At 36.8% G+C, this 15,125-nt stretch overlaps 1 protein-coding gene across 1 annotated transcript in view; it reads right to left on the bottom strand.

Moving 5' to 3' along the window:
- The window catches only part of SRP72 (signal recognition particle 72), a 31,460-nt gene extending 16,335 nt beyond the window's left edge, over positions 1-15,125 (bottom strand). The window contains exons 1-10 of the mRNA XM_039249042.1: positions 14,985-15,125; positions 12,756-12,876; positions 9,633-9,756; positions 8,172-8,315; positions 7,981-8,092; positions 5,793-5,824; positions 4,233-4,357; positions 4,082-4,139; positions 1,752-1,883; positions 463-591 (exon numbers count right to left, since the gene is read on the bottom strand). Of these exons, the coding sequence (XP_039104973.1) occupies positions 463-591; positions 1,752-1,883; positions 4,082-4,139; positions 4,233-4,357; positions 5,793-5,824; positions 7,981-8,092; positions 8,172-8,315; positions 9,633-9,756; positions 12,756-12,876; positions 14,985-15,105 (1,098 nt within the window). The 5' untranslated portion in view covers positions 15,106-15,125. The remainder of the gene's footprint in view (positions 1-462; positions 592-1,751; positions 1,884-4,081; positions 4,140-4,232; positions 4,358-5,792; positions 5,825-7,980; positions 8,093-8,171; positions 8,316-9,632; positions 9,757-12,755; positions 12,877-14,984) is intronic.

The raw sequence follows: 15,125 nt of genomic DNA, 5'->3' as shown, positions 1-15,125 counted from the left end.
CTGCCCTTCAGGTTGGGGTCCTAATTTTACCCTGTTCTACCTTCCAATGTAGTATACCCTCATGAATTTCAAACATGTAATCTAGGAGCTGGTGTAGGATGATAAAAACCAAGTCAGTTATCTATGCAATTGTTTGAGGTTTTAGACTGGGACTCATTGGAAAATACAGTATTGAAAAAGAGATTAAGTATGTTCTGGTATTATAAACCTAAAACAAACCTTTAACTCATGCCCAATTGATCTCCAAATTCCTCAGGGTTTAAGCAAACGTTTATTAATGCAAACTTATAAGAAACAAATTGGTAGCTCAAGAATTAACTAAAGTGACACTATGGAATTTGTCTAGTGGTATATTACCTATTAGTTTTCCCATTTTATTTACAAGTTTGCAGGCTATTATAATGAAAATGAAACAAGGCTGCAACTCTGACACCTCATTAAAAATCCATGTAATTCCTTTACCTGAAGCAGCTCTATTGCTTTTATGTGCTGCTTTTCCCGGCAGAGCTGGGCAGCTTGGATTAATACAGGCAGGAGATGCTCAGGACTTTGGGACTGTAAACTGGCAGATATCTTGCGGCACTGTTCTGCCTAAAAGATAGGTCCCCCCATCCCCCAATAGATTGGTTAATGAAATTAAACATTAAGTGAATGACCAAAAAGAGAAGGATGGGGGTGCAAGAGGAAGGAGGTCAGCTGAAAGATAAATACTAAGTGAACAACTATCTAGGGTAAAAGAAGTGGTTTAGAATATCCTTAATTTTTTTCTATAAGAAAAAATTTCCATTTACTGAATTTAAGCCATGAGTTATGAAAGCATTTAGGAAAGGACTAGTCCTGAACATTAATTTGTATGCTTAAGTTCCAGGATTTTGTTAAAAAAAAAAAATACAAGTATCAGCCTTTGCTTCAAAACAACAAAATGTATAGGTATTTTTTGCTACAGTATTTAGACTCCGTTCTAAATAATGTTACTGCCTCGAGAAGGACAAATACCATATGTTTGCACGTATAGGAGGATTAAGAGGAACTTAATGGAGGACCATGGGGAGAAGAAGGGGGGAAGTAGTGGGGGAGAGGGAGAGAGGCAAACCATGAGAGACTCTTGAATGCTGAGAACAAACTGAGGACTGATGGGTGTGTGTGGGGGGGAGGTGGGCATGGAGGAGGGCACTTGTGGGGATGAGCACTGGGTGTTATATGGAAACCAACTTGACAATAAACTATTTGTAAAATAAATAAATAAATAAATAAATAAATAAATAAATAAATAAAATGTTACTGCTTCTCACTCCCACTGCTGTTATAGAAGAATATAAAGAAGAATATAAAAGAATATAGAATATAAAGTCATTATTTAGAATTAATGGGTGTTAGAGCTAGAACTGACATCCTTAGCATTTATAACTTGAGTAAATATGTACAAACTAAAATGAAAGATAGATCTTAAACCTATAATCATGGTCAACATCTTTAATGATTTCTACTTTAATTGAGAGATATTAGAAATAAAGTAATGAGAACATTATCTCATTTACTAGTGTGAATAATGTCCTCTTCCTCTTAAAAGGCAGCTGCAGACCTTTACAAAGAACTGAGCAAACTACTTGTTTAACAAATAAACTCTATGATATATGACATTCTGAAGAACACATGTAATATAAAACAAATAATATAAATAAATTGTACTGAGCACCCTTTATGCCATACTCCAAAAGGGTAACCAGGGGAATTGGAAGTTTGTTACCTACCTGGTTTGTGTACATAGCAAGTAAAGCTTTGTTAAATTCTATAGCTTGAAGCTGTTTCTTGGAAAGCTTAAACTCTACTCCTTCTGCATTGGTTAATTTCACCTTCTTCTTGGAGTCAAAGACATTTTGGTCCTGACAAAGAAAAGTTCATCTGCCATAAAAAGCAATCTCAGATTTTAACTCTTTTAACACTTCAAGACTTTATTACTCTTCCGTTTAATACACAAGAGAGCTTGGGAGATAACAGATCTCCCTGGTTAAGTTGCCTAAATCTCTAAGATGCATATAAATGTGTCTTAGGTTCTTGGTTTTCTTTTATCGTTTCCACTCTTAACTGCTTGCCTTGAGCTTTCTGAAGAAAAACATATATGGACAGAACAAATCTTACAGTGGAAATTAGGACTAACTACAAAGATATAAAGAAATCTGCAATCTACAAACTATGCCCTTTAGAATTTAGATAACAAATGAGGAAAGCAATTCATCCTCTTTGAAATAGTCATTATGTAAGGAAATTATTAAAATTCAGAAATAAATTCCCATCTCTTTTGAACCCATTTTTAGCCAAAAATGCTAATGTACTGTAACTACTAGTTTTTTCTTCCCCTTCTCATCTAGGCAGAAGCTCAAATAAGTTCAATTTCTCAAACTTCTATGTCAGGCAAGCACAGTGTTATCTGCCTTTAAAAAGTCCTGTTAAGAGTCCTAGAATGTCACACGCCTTTCTAGGATAAGGAAGACAATTAAATTACATTGCATCCTGAGAAGGCCAAACTGAGCATCTGAATGTCTACTGTGTGCACAATATTCTAACTTTGTTAGATAATATATTTATTTGCAAATAAATGATATCACTATGCGCTTTAAACCAGGTCTTCTATTAGTTTGAAGACTAAAAGGCGGCAAAGAAGAAATCTAAAATAAATTCTACTTTTTCTGAGTGTGAAGCTCCAAACCAGTACATATCCTTTTAACTTCTGTTGTTGCAGTTTCCTCTCACAAGTCATAAATATTTCTCCATATGTTCACTTGCTTATTCTGTAACCCTCCTTTTCAAGAGTCATCTACAAATATGCCAACAGGGAGATCTTTTATCAATACTGTGGTCAAAAGTCAAAAAGTTCGAATGATATAATCATTAAGACTGAATTTCATATTTCTTTGCATTACTTATAGCATCCAGCACTATTCTGAATAAAAAGTTTGCTGACTAAAGAAAGTTTGGCATATAATTACAATACGATTAAGATATTTAGTGTTTCATACACTCTCCTTTCCATAATTATATACCAGGTAAAAAGAATTTATTCTCACTGGCATTTCAAATAATTCATAAACACAGGCAGATATATAATGCTAAGGTTCAAATGCCACAATCTATTTTTGGAGACCTAAACTATGCTGATAGCTCACAAGTTCCTATAACTACTACTGACCTAATGCTATGATCTCATCTTCTGGGGGACCCTCTGAATTTCTGCTATAGGAGGGAAGAGGTACCATGAAGGACTCTACAATTAGAGACTGGAATCTGGATCTAGGCTCTACCTTTAAAAGACTGCATGGCCTTATACAAACTACTTAACTCCTTTCAGCCTAAGATTATATTCCTATAAATTAGAGGTAAGTACTGCTACCGAGAAACATAACAGTGAAGATGAAATATATGGCACTTGAAAATTCAGTTTATCAAAAGGAATCAAATGTTACTTTTCTTGTTATCTATTGATCTGAATTTCAAATCTGAACTTGGAATGTTCTTCCGTTAAAACACTGTTCTAAATGGTAGTCAATTTTACTAACACACTTGTAACCATTTATCTACACACTTGTAATATTTTACATGTAGTACTGGGAGAGACCCTGTCCATGTTTCCCCTCCCCCCAAATAAAACCACTGGAAAGAAAAAAAATTATATACATTGGGCTCTCTGCTATCAGCAGAAAGCCCACTTCAGATCCTTGTGCCCTCCTCTTTCTGCCCCCACCTTTGCACGCTCGCTCTCTCTCTCAAAAAGAAATAAAAACATAAAAAAAAATTCCAAACAATTTATTTTTCAACACACAGATTTTCTGCATTATTATATTATAAACTGGTAAAGGGCCAAGATTTTAAAGTCTGGAATCTGTAACTACAAAGAAGTTTATTTATACCTGAATACAGCTTGCAGAATTATCATCATTATCAAAGTTAAATAACATTCTCCATTGTGATTTTGCTACAAGTGGACTGTGTCATGGAAAAAAAGAATAGTTATCTTAGGACAAAGCTGAGGTAGTATGTTTTCAATGTAAAATATAAATGTAAGAAACCCATGGATAGCCCATACCTTGTTAATAGTAATGATGTTATTTGCAATCACAGCCAGCAATCCCACATCTGTTGGCCTGTGAACAATAAGCAACAGTCAAAAAGGAACAAACATTTAAAAAGAAACTCCATCCTCTATAAAAGGCATTTCATTTCAATAATTTACTTACTTTAGTTTTATTATCTGATTGTAAAGTTGCAATGCCTCCTCTGTCCGACCCTGAAGCTGCAGAATATAGGCCATCTGCCCATGAATGATGGCCAGTTCTGCCTGTGGGTCTTCCTCAGTCCCATCCTAAGTAGAAAAAGAAACTTTTTTCCCCTGTAAATTTTCCAAATTGATCTTCCTATTTGCCAAGTGTTTCAAACATTCAAAAGATACATGATCTCAAAGACAACATGTAATTTTCAGAAAATTTCCCTTACTGTCAGTTTGTTAAAATTTAGGAATTTGATAAAGGGGATTCCTAAAGTGAATTACTGTGTCAATAGGTGTGAGCCAGAAAACAATAAAAGAATGGTGAAAAAGCAGTATAAGGACTCTGTAATGAAACAACTTCATACCTGTCTTTAAGGTACTGCATGTTAACAAAACAGGAAATTGTTGACTGTTGGACTATTTGTGGTTCATTTAATAAATGTGCATGAAATTCTATAAAAGGACCCATATTCAAAGATCTGAGCCTTATATCTAAAATAAGAAAATGAATTTATATTAATATGAATATAAAATAAAATGTATAAGGCATATAAAAATTCTGGTAATTTCTCAGACTGAGACTCCATCAAATAACTGATCAAGGAGTGACTGGGTGGCTCAGTCGGTTGGGCGTCCGACTTCAGCTCAGGTCATGATCTCACAGTTCGTGAGTTCGAGCTTCATGATGGGCTCTGTGCTGACAGCTTGCTCGGAGCCTAGAGCCTGCTTCAGATTCTGTGTCTCCCTCTCTCTCTCTCTGATCCTCCCTGGTTCACACTCTGTCTCTCTCAAAAATAAACAAACATTAGGGATGCCTGGGTGGTTTAGTGAGTTAACCGTCTGACTTTGGCTCAGGTCATGATCTCACGGTTCGTGGGTTCGAGCCCCGTGTTGGGCTCTGTGCTAACAGCTAGTTCAGAGCCTGGAACCTGCTTCGGATTCTGTATCTCCCTCTCTCTCTGACCCTCCCCTGCTCACGCTCTCTCTCTCAGAAGTAAATAAAACATTAAAAAAAAAATTAGGCAAACCATGAGAGATTCTTGAATACTGAGAACTAAGGGCTGATGGGATGGGGGAGAGGGGAAGGAGGGTGATGGGTATGGAGGAGGGCACTTGTTGGGAAGAGCACTGCGTGTTATATGGAAACCAACTTGACAAACTATGAAAGAAAAAAAAAAGAGGATATAAGACATGAAGTTTCTCACTATCCTCTTTCCAATATGAAAAGGAATACATAGTTGGAACCTATCTCTATTGTTTTCAGCGTATTTACTCGAATAAACATGTTGCCCATTACTTATAGATAAGACAAATAAACCAGAAGCTCTAGGAAAATAAATAAGCAAACATTAAGAAACTAAAAAAACAAAAATAACCCAAAAAGCAACTGATCAAGAGGATTTCTATTCTTTTTATATGAAATAAATCACCATCTATTCCAACAAGCCAATAAACACTACAAAGAAGCCCCCTACAAATTCATATTAGTCAGAAGTGTAAACTCTGGGTTTAACAACAGTGGATTACTTACAGAATCTTCTGATAATGAACGGCGGCAAAGATCTATAGGAAAAAATGGTTTAAAAATTAACATTGCAGGGTAACTTCCATTTCTTTCACCATTCCAAAGAGCAAGAATTAAATTCTTGGGCAGAAGATTTCAAGAACAAGCAAATTTGACTTTATTATTAGCATCAACTATGTTACATAAATACTAGAAGTACTGGTTATTCTAGCTCTTTGTCATTTTTCCTTCATTTGTAATCTCTAAGTTAAAAAAATTTTTTTTTAGCTTGGGTGGTTTAGTCAGTTAAGTACTGAACTCCTGACTTCAAATCAAGTCATGATCTCATAATTGTGGGACAAGGCCCTGCATTGACAGTATGGAGCCTGCTTGGAATTCTCTCTCTTTCTCTCTACCCTTCTCCTGTGCACACACATGCTTCCTCTCTCTGAAAATAAACATTCAAAAAACCAACAAAAATTTTAAGGGCATTAAAAAATATACATGTAACAAATGTTGACTACAAAAAACCAATGACAAAAAAGTATTAAAATAAAGATAATAATTTCACCACCAAGAGAGAATCACTATTCTAATTTCAATTACTATTTTCTAAATACAAATACATACCTTTTTTAAAATGAAGGAGGGGAGCATTTGGGTGGCTCAGTCAGTTAAGTGTCCGACTTCAGCTGAGAGTATGATCTCATGGTTCACGGGTTCGAGCCCTGCATCGGGCTCTGGGTTGACAGCTAGCTCAGAGCCAGGAGCCTGTTTCAGATTCTGTATCTCCCTCTCTCTCTGACCCTCCCCTCCTCACACTCTCTATCAGAAATAAACATTAAAAAAATTTTTTTAAAGAGGTATATTTTATATACTGTTTTGAAACCTCCCTTCCTCATTTAATATACTGTAGATATCTTCAGATTATAATAAATGTAGATCTACATTTGTATTATTTTAAATGATTACATGGTAATCTATTTTGTGGTTATGGTAAAACTTAGCCATCCTCTTATAGGACAGAAACTCATGTTTTAACTTTTTTTCTTATGACTACCCCTTCAATTAGCATTCATAAAAATACATATATGAATTTACCTAATTATTTTCTTAAAATAAATTTCATCATTTATCTAATTATTTGCTTTTAATCTATTTCCTTAAAATGAATTCCTTGAATCAAAGGGTAAGCAAATTTTAAAATCTGCTACCTATTACCAAATTGCCCACTGCAAAGTTGGTACTACTTTATACTCAAATCTGCTATGTACAAGAATATCCTTTACCTATACTACTGTCAACACTGGGTATAATCAAGAAATTATAATTCTCAAACATATACCTTGACCATTTTTTCCTCTCCATTCACTGCAGTCTCCATATCACTTTTATAGCTTTCAGAGAAATATGTATTCAGAAGTAAAGTTTCCATGTTGTAAGAGTTGAAATCAGACATAAGTTCTCTAACAGCTTTTTTCTTTTTTTTTCTTTACTAAAAGCTTGTTCAGAGCATGTAAATACTATTTATGGAAACATGCTAAATGGAGTTAAGATGTGCTTTAATAGTGTCAATACACATGTAGTGTATTGTGCATGCATGCATGTACATGCATAGGCACATCAAATTATCACTACATCTGAGTACCAGTTTAATAATAATAATGATAACCAGTATTTATTGGATGCTTATATTATACGCTATGTACTTCTGTAAATACTTGACATTAACTCAATTTACATTTAATACTTATAGTAAATTAATTAAAACCTCAAAATTAAGGTCTGGTGTAGATGAAAATGGACAAGTTCTCTGGATTAGGGATTAGAGATGTTAAAATGCCAAGAGAAAAGCTAGATGAACTTTTTTTGTGTGTTTATTTATTGTTGAGAGAGAGACAGAACATGAGCAGGGGAGGGGTAGAGAGAGCTGGAGACACAGAATTGAAAGCAGGCTCCAGGCTCTGAACGGTCAACAAAGAGCCCGACCTGGGGCTTGAAATCACAGACTGCAAAATCATGACCTAAGTTGAAGTTGGATGCTTAACCGACTGAGCCATCCAGGTGCCTCATAAAGTTAGACGAACGTTTTAAAACTCTTAATACATCAATATTTCCACCTATAAACTTCACAAAAGTTGAATGCAATTTTTGGAAATATTATTTTAAGTTTTACACACATTACAGCTACACATAATTTTAATAAATTTCCAACCTTCAGCTTTTTGTAGGATTTTCATTGCCTGGCTCAGTTGGCCTTGTCCTATCAGTGCACATGCAGCATTGTAGCACAGTTCATGTGTGCCTTCTTGGAGACCCAAGTTCTCCTGTTGTGGAGCAAAATAACAGTCAAACACTAGATAGAAATATTGTTTCATAGTTGTGTGGGTACACGGGGATACTCACTGGAACCACTTTTTCCCAATTGCTTTGAGCTGCAACAACTGCTGAAAGGTTTGTTTTTCTCTCCTCATCATAATCATCTTGGGAGTTTCGGACAAGATCTCTATACACCACTAAGCATTCATCGTAGCGTTCTAACCGGTATAGCTAGGAGACAAATAGCAAATAAAAAATCAGAGAAGACAAATACAGTATTATGTCTCAAACAACATGCAAATCATTTTTGGAATCACTAAGTAGAAAACCTAATTTAGCATGTTATGGGTAATCAACAGTTTTCCTTTATAACTTTTCAATTAGTTCTGTGTGCTACTAATACTTGTAAAAAGTTACTTGCAATGAATCTCTTCAATTCTACAGATTTGTAGGCATGATCCAAAAAGAAAAGTCATTGTATTTACCTCCTTCCTGAGGCTGGCTAAGTGCCTAACTGGGCTGTGAAAGAAAACCTTTCCAAAGAAATCACCCTGCTATCTAGATCTGACTTACAATGAAAAAATTTTTCCCACGCACAAAATGAGTAATAAGTTCTGGTAAACAAGAACAAAATTAGATGCCAACAAAAGGACTTAATATTTCATAGGAGTTCGCTTTATTTGATCTTCATTTTCTCTTTCCCAAAATGGAGCCAGTAAAAGGGTAATATCAAGTACACAGAACCTAATTCCTGCTTATTTCATTCAAGCTGTTCTCAAAGGGCAAGAAGAACTGCCACTCTGGGAAAATTAAGTCAACCATGTATGACAGAGATTGGTGCCCTTCATCAATCTCAAAATGCTGGAATTTACCCTCAATTTGCCCAGCTTACCTTAGAAGTTCTTTCCAAACCTACAATCCATGAACTTGCCCAAATCTTTCTCCAACCTATATGTACTGTTAAACTCATACTATCTCTTGGGAACAATACATTTAATACAACAATATATGCCCTGACATTTGAAAAATCTTTAATAGGATTTTGCTAAATCTAATAAGCATTTCTGTCCTCTCATCCCTAAAAGCCCCAATTTTACATTAGGCTTAAACAGGTCTCAAAACCCTTTCAGAATAAGATATTTTAGGGATTTCATAAGCTAGCTGAATACATCCAAATTCTTATCCATCATGATTTACTTCATTTTAACCTTAGAACATCATGTGTTAAAAACTAGACAGAAATACAACTTCAAAACTGTGTAAGTATCTGACTGGCCTTCATCTTTCCAATTAAAAAGTTATAATTTCATAGGATAGTTTTAAATTTTCTTTAATTTTTTAATTACCATGATGAAGTCATTTATTGGTAGAATATTATATATGCAAAGGTTTGTGTGAAGTTCAAGAGGGACTATATTCAAACCTCAGGAATTTGTTTGGTGGCAAGTTTTCCGGATGGACTGGAGCTCCTCATCCCTGCTCCTCACTACAGGTATAATCATGCTCACTCAGGATGAATGTCAACAGGTATTTTAAAGCAGTAATTACCACTTGTCCATAAAGCTCCTTTAGTTTGTCTGTCTGCTGATTGGCACTTTCTATGGTCTTCAAGGCATTCTCAATTCTGTTCAGCCTGTACTCACAATATGCTTTCTCAAAGGAAAGAGAATTACTGAAAAAGAAAAAAAACCCCAATATCTGGTCATTAGCTAACACTGGAGAGCACCCACCATATGCCAGACACAGCTGTAAGCATCTGATCTGTATGAAGTCATTTAATACCCATTAACAACAGATGAGGAAAACTGGCAACATTTAGTGACATGTCTGAAAAACAGTTCACAAATGGCAGAAAATGCTAATCCATTTCCCTTGCTCTCTTCCTTTCATGGATATTATTAGAATTATTGGTCTTTTGAAACAAACAGTTAAGCATGAAATAATGCTTGCAGTTCATGAGTTTGAGCTGCATATCGGGCTCACTGCTGTCAGCCTGTCAGCACAGGCAGAACCTGCTTCAGATCTTCTGTCCCCATCTCAGTCCCTCCCTGACTCGTGCTCGCCCCAAAAACAGATATTTAAAAAAATAAGAATGAAATCATGAATCAGCTAAATAACTATCTTAGACAAAAAGACAACCTGAACACTACTTTAAATGGGTTATTATGTAAGTTTCTTAAATCTATTAAATAATAAATCATAAGTCCTATAAAGCTGTTTTACGTTTGTTCAAGAATCAAAATAGCAAAGGTAACTAAAATCTTAAAAGAACATAGTGCTTATAATCAAACAAGTGGTAAACACACAACAATAAAAACACTACTTATCTACATTGATTTAACTCAAGTACACTATTAAGACAACCTGAAACTCATTTTGGAGTTCTAACCATAACCCATGAGGAAGAATATTTATGAAGTATATGACAATATCCTTTATTTACTTGCCTAAAAAAATTATTTGAAAATTTCCCTATCCCACAAAATGGCCAAAACCCAAGAAATATTGAATTTTAGTATAAACATGTTTACTAGAAAGCAGTTCCCCTCTACTTCCCCTTTATTTTTAATAAAGTTTTAAAATTAGTTTTCCATCTATCTGCATGTATATATAGTTAAAAAAAACAAACCTAAAGCCCAAAAAGCTATAAAGAGGCTTTATTCCCACTGCTATTCATATCTACCCTGTTCCCCTTTACCTCCTACAAGTGATTAACTCACTATTCTCCATCTAGGGTTTGTTTTTGTAAATTCAGGAAAATACACATATAAATTCTTATATCCTCCTTTGCTTATATAAAAAGAAGTACATTAACTATACAGTTGACCTTTGAACACAGGTCAAACTGCATTAGTCTACTTATATGTGTATTTTTTTCTTTCTTTTTTTTTTATTTCTGAGAGAGAGTGAGAGAGAGAGAGACAGCATGAGCAGGGGAGGGTCAGAGAGAGGGAGACACAGAATCTGAAACAGGCTCCAGGCTCTGAGCTGTCAGCACAGAGCTCGACGCGGGGCTAGAACCCATGAACCATGAGATCATGACCTGAGCTGAAGTTGGACGCTTAACCGACTGAGCCACCCAGGAACCCCTATACGTGTATTTTTTAAAATAAATATAGTATGGGGCGCCTGGGTGGCTTAGTCGGTTAAGCGTCCGACTTTCGCTTAGGCCATGATCTCGTGGTTCGTGGGTTCGAGCCTCCAGAGCCTGGAGCCTGTTTCAGAGTCTGTGACTCCCTCTCTCTCTGACCCTCCCCTGCTCACGCTGTCTCTCTCTTTCTCTCTCCTAGAAATAAATAAATAAATAAATAAGTAAAATAAAATTAAATATAGTATAAAACCTTAAGTGTATTTTCTCTTCCTTACGACGTTCTTAATACCATTTCCTTTCCTCTAGCTTCCTTTATTGTACAAATATGGTATATAACACATATAACCTAAAAGTAGGAGTTAATCGACTGTTTATGTCCTTCCAGTGAATAACAGGAGAGCAGTAACATTTTTGAGGAGTCTAAAGTAATATGCAAATTTTCAACTGCATGGAGGGCTGGTGCCCATAATGCCTGCATTGTTCAAGGGTACATTGTACACCATTTTAAAATTTATAAACCAATATTTCACTAAAGAGTTTATATGCTGGGGACACCTGGGTGGTTCAGTTGGTTGCGCATCTAACTTTGGCTTAGGGCATTATCTCACGGTTTGTGAGTTCACGCCCCGCATTGGGCTTGTTGCAGTCAGTACAGAGCCCGCTTTGGATCTTCTGTCCTCCTCTCAGTCTCTGGCCCTCCCCTGCTCATTCTCTCTCTCTCTCTAATGAATAAACATTAAAAAAAAAAGGGTAAATATGCTGCAAACTTTATTCAATACACATTTCTTTTGGGACTTAGGCATAAGTATAAAGAAAATCAAATTACAGTAATAATTTAGAATGTAAGTTTACATTTCATGAAATGCTAAATGGAAAAAACTAACAATAACAACAATTACTATACATTTTAAAGATTGCTAAAGAACTCTAAAACTGAATGATCCTGGCCTAAAATCATACTCACCTAAACCATTCTCAAAGGAGGTAGGCACAGAGGCCAGGCTAAGATTGCCATACTATCCTGAAGGCCTCTACTTATACATCCTTACCCTACTTCTCCCAATTCTGTCTTTTTTTTTTTTTAATTAAACTTCTAAGTTGTTCTCCTTATGTCCTCCAAGAAATCATTACATTTATGCCCCATATCCTTTAGCAGTTTACTTGCTTCTTAGTAGTTCAAAGGGAAGATAGAGGTAAAGAAAAAGGGTCCCTATGGCACATGGGCGGCTCAGTCAGCTAAGCATCTGAATGACTCAGGTCATGACATCAGGGTTCATGAGTTCAAGCCCTGCATGGGGCTCTGCACTGTCCGTGGAGAGCCTGCTTGGGATTCTCTTTCTCTCTGCCCATCCCACTCGCATGCTCTCTCTCAAATAAACAAAATTAAGAGAAAACACTCCTTATGGCAGAAAAGAACAAAGACACTACTGCTCCTTCCAGTTTCAGAAATACTACTGGCAAACAAAAAAGGAAGGAAAGAAAAAAAAAGTCAAAAATCAATGAATAGAGAAGAAAAACCATGGAAATGGTTAGAGCTATGGTAAACGTATTTCTAATAACTGCACAACTAAATCACTTACTTGGCTAACACTTTAGTGTGAGTGTTGATGACATTCAAGGCTTCCTTGAAACTTCCATTTTGAATAAGGCATACCACTTTACAGTGTAGGGCAGTTACATCATCCTTGTTGATCTGTAGTACTAAGAACAATTTTAGGAAAACAGTTTTAAAATCCATTCCCTTTTCACATTTTTACTAAATTTTCCCACCCCCTGCCTCAAGAAGCTACATTTCCAATTTACTGCAGCAACAATTAGTTGATACAATAGTGGCAATAAGGGGAGCACCTAGGTGGCTCAGTCAAGTGTCCAGAGTCTTGACTTTGGCTCAGGTCTAGATCTCATGGGTTTGTGAGTTGGAGCCCGGCACTGGGCGGTCTCTGTGCTGACAGCTCAGAGCCTGCTTGGGGCTCTGTCCCCCCTCTCTCTGCCCCTTCCTTGCTTGCTCTCTATTTCTCTCTCAAAAATAAATAAAAATAAAAAAATATTTCAAAAAAAAGTGGCAACAAAGACAGTTTTAATTTAGTAAGATTTTTCAATGAGATAGATTCCCAAGATGCATTTGGCAAAAAAAAAAAAGAAAAAAAAAAGAAATAAGGATTAAGAAGCTATTTTCTCTGACTTTTCCATCTTAGGACACATGCTACATCCTAATCCTACACATTTCATTAGTTCACAGAGGAAGTAAAGTTCCTGCAGAATTTGGGAGCAAATGACTTAGGTTTGAGTACAAGCTTCTCATCAATGTCTCGAGGTCTTGGGCAAATCATTTCACTGACAAATACCAGCTTTCTGATCTGTAAAATGAGTATGAAAGTGTAACCCATTTACAAACTATTAAGAAGATTAAATGAGAATATTTTAGAAAAACCTATAAGCTGTGAAATGCACAAACACAACTTATTTTGGGGGGCAATATTTCCAAAAACCATTAAAAATTTCCGTATTCACCTAAGATGACCAACCAAAAGGGGACAAGGAAGGACTTAGGGGCAAAGTTTCAAAGCTAAACAGCTGTTCTGTGTCAAAAATGATCACGATCACTCGCCTTTCCCCTGGGCAACAATAAAGCCTAATTCTTGTATAAAAACCAAAGAAGTTTTTACCAATTAAGAAAAACTATATTGATAAATACACTGATAACTTGATTGATAAACCTGGTGATTAAAGAATTCATGCAAAATACTTACCATATTGCTACTGAATAGTATGGGTTGCAGGCCTAGCCAAAGGCTAAAGTTAGTTCAAAACAAGCTTAGGAATGAATCAAATGAACTCTAATCAGTAGCTATTTTCCTTAATGTCTGAAAGCACCGAAGTGCACTGTGGGCACAATCACTTCTTTTTACGTTAACAATTGGATATTAAAAATTATTTACACAATCCTGCATGCTACTGACATAATTTGTAACGTTATTACTGCTTTAAACAGCCAAACCCTGTGTTGGCAATCACTTCCCAAATCTCCCAAATACAGGCTGCATCTTCAGTAAAGAATTTAGCATGACAGAGAGCATTACAAAGCCTGGTCATATTATAGTCACACAGTAAAGGATAAACGAATATAATATGTAAACCTCACATGAAAGGCAGTTGACTTGAAATCATCCGTTACAGGGCCAAAAAAAAAAAAAATGAGGCCAAACTTTTCTTCCGACGTTATTTCAAATGTTAGTGATTTTTCACACATATTTTCTGATCTGATGACACTAGACAGAGTCTATCGGTGGGAGTGACAGGCCTAACAGCTTTATCAGTAGGAGTCCTTTTCCCTCTTTCCTGAGTCTGTACAGCGTCCACCTTGTCAGCCCCGGCTTCTAAACTACGTGTCCCTAATAGGTTCCTCCCTCCGCTGCGTCCCGAAAGAACAAGCTCCCTCAGCAATAGTCTTGAACACTCCGCTAAAAGGAAAGACAAAAGGTGGCGATGTGGGCTATTTGCGAATTAAGGAGTAAAAACCTAAGAGTCAAATAAGAAAACGGTTTGGAAGAGGCGCCTGGAGCTGCGGTCCCTTTAAATTCCACCCTCACTTCCCGCGATGGGTAAAGAGGGGAGTACACGTGGCTCTCGGCAACCCCGGACCTAGGGCTGGTCACTGAGGGGCTGCGACCCACGCCCGCCTAGTGTTCCGGCCCTTGCCGCAGGCGGCCGGGTCTCCTCCTGCCGAGTCTACTTGGAGGTGGTCGCGCGCGCCGGTCCGCGTCCTCCCTCCGGCCTGGGCCCGCCTCGGCGCCCGCCGTGACACTTACTCTTGTTGACGGTCTTAAGAGCGCGCGTGAAGTCACCGTTCTGGCCATAACGGTTCACTTCACTCCAGAGGGCAGGCACCGAAACCCCCCCGCCGCCGCCGCCGCCGCTGCCGCTCGCCATCTTGAAGGAGACTCGGAAAG

Source organism: Hyaena hyaena, unplaced genomic scaffold (assembly GCF_003009895.1).
Source record: "Hyaena hyaena isolate Hyena2069 unplaced genomic scaffold, ASM300989v1 scaffold_329, whole genome shotgun sequence".
Lineage (NCBI taxonomy): Eukaryota > Metazoa > Chordata > Mammalia > Carnivora > Hyaenidae > Hyaena > Hyaena hyaena.
This window is presented reverse-complemented; position numbering and strand designations above follow the sequence as displayed.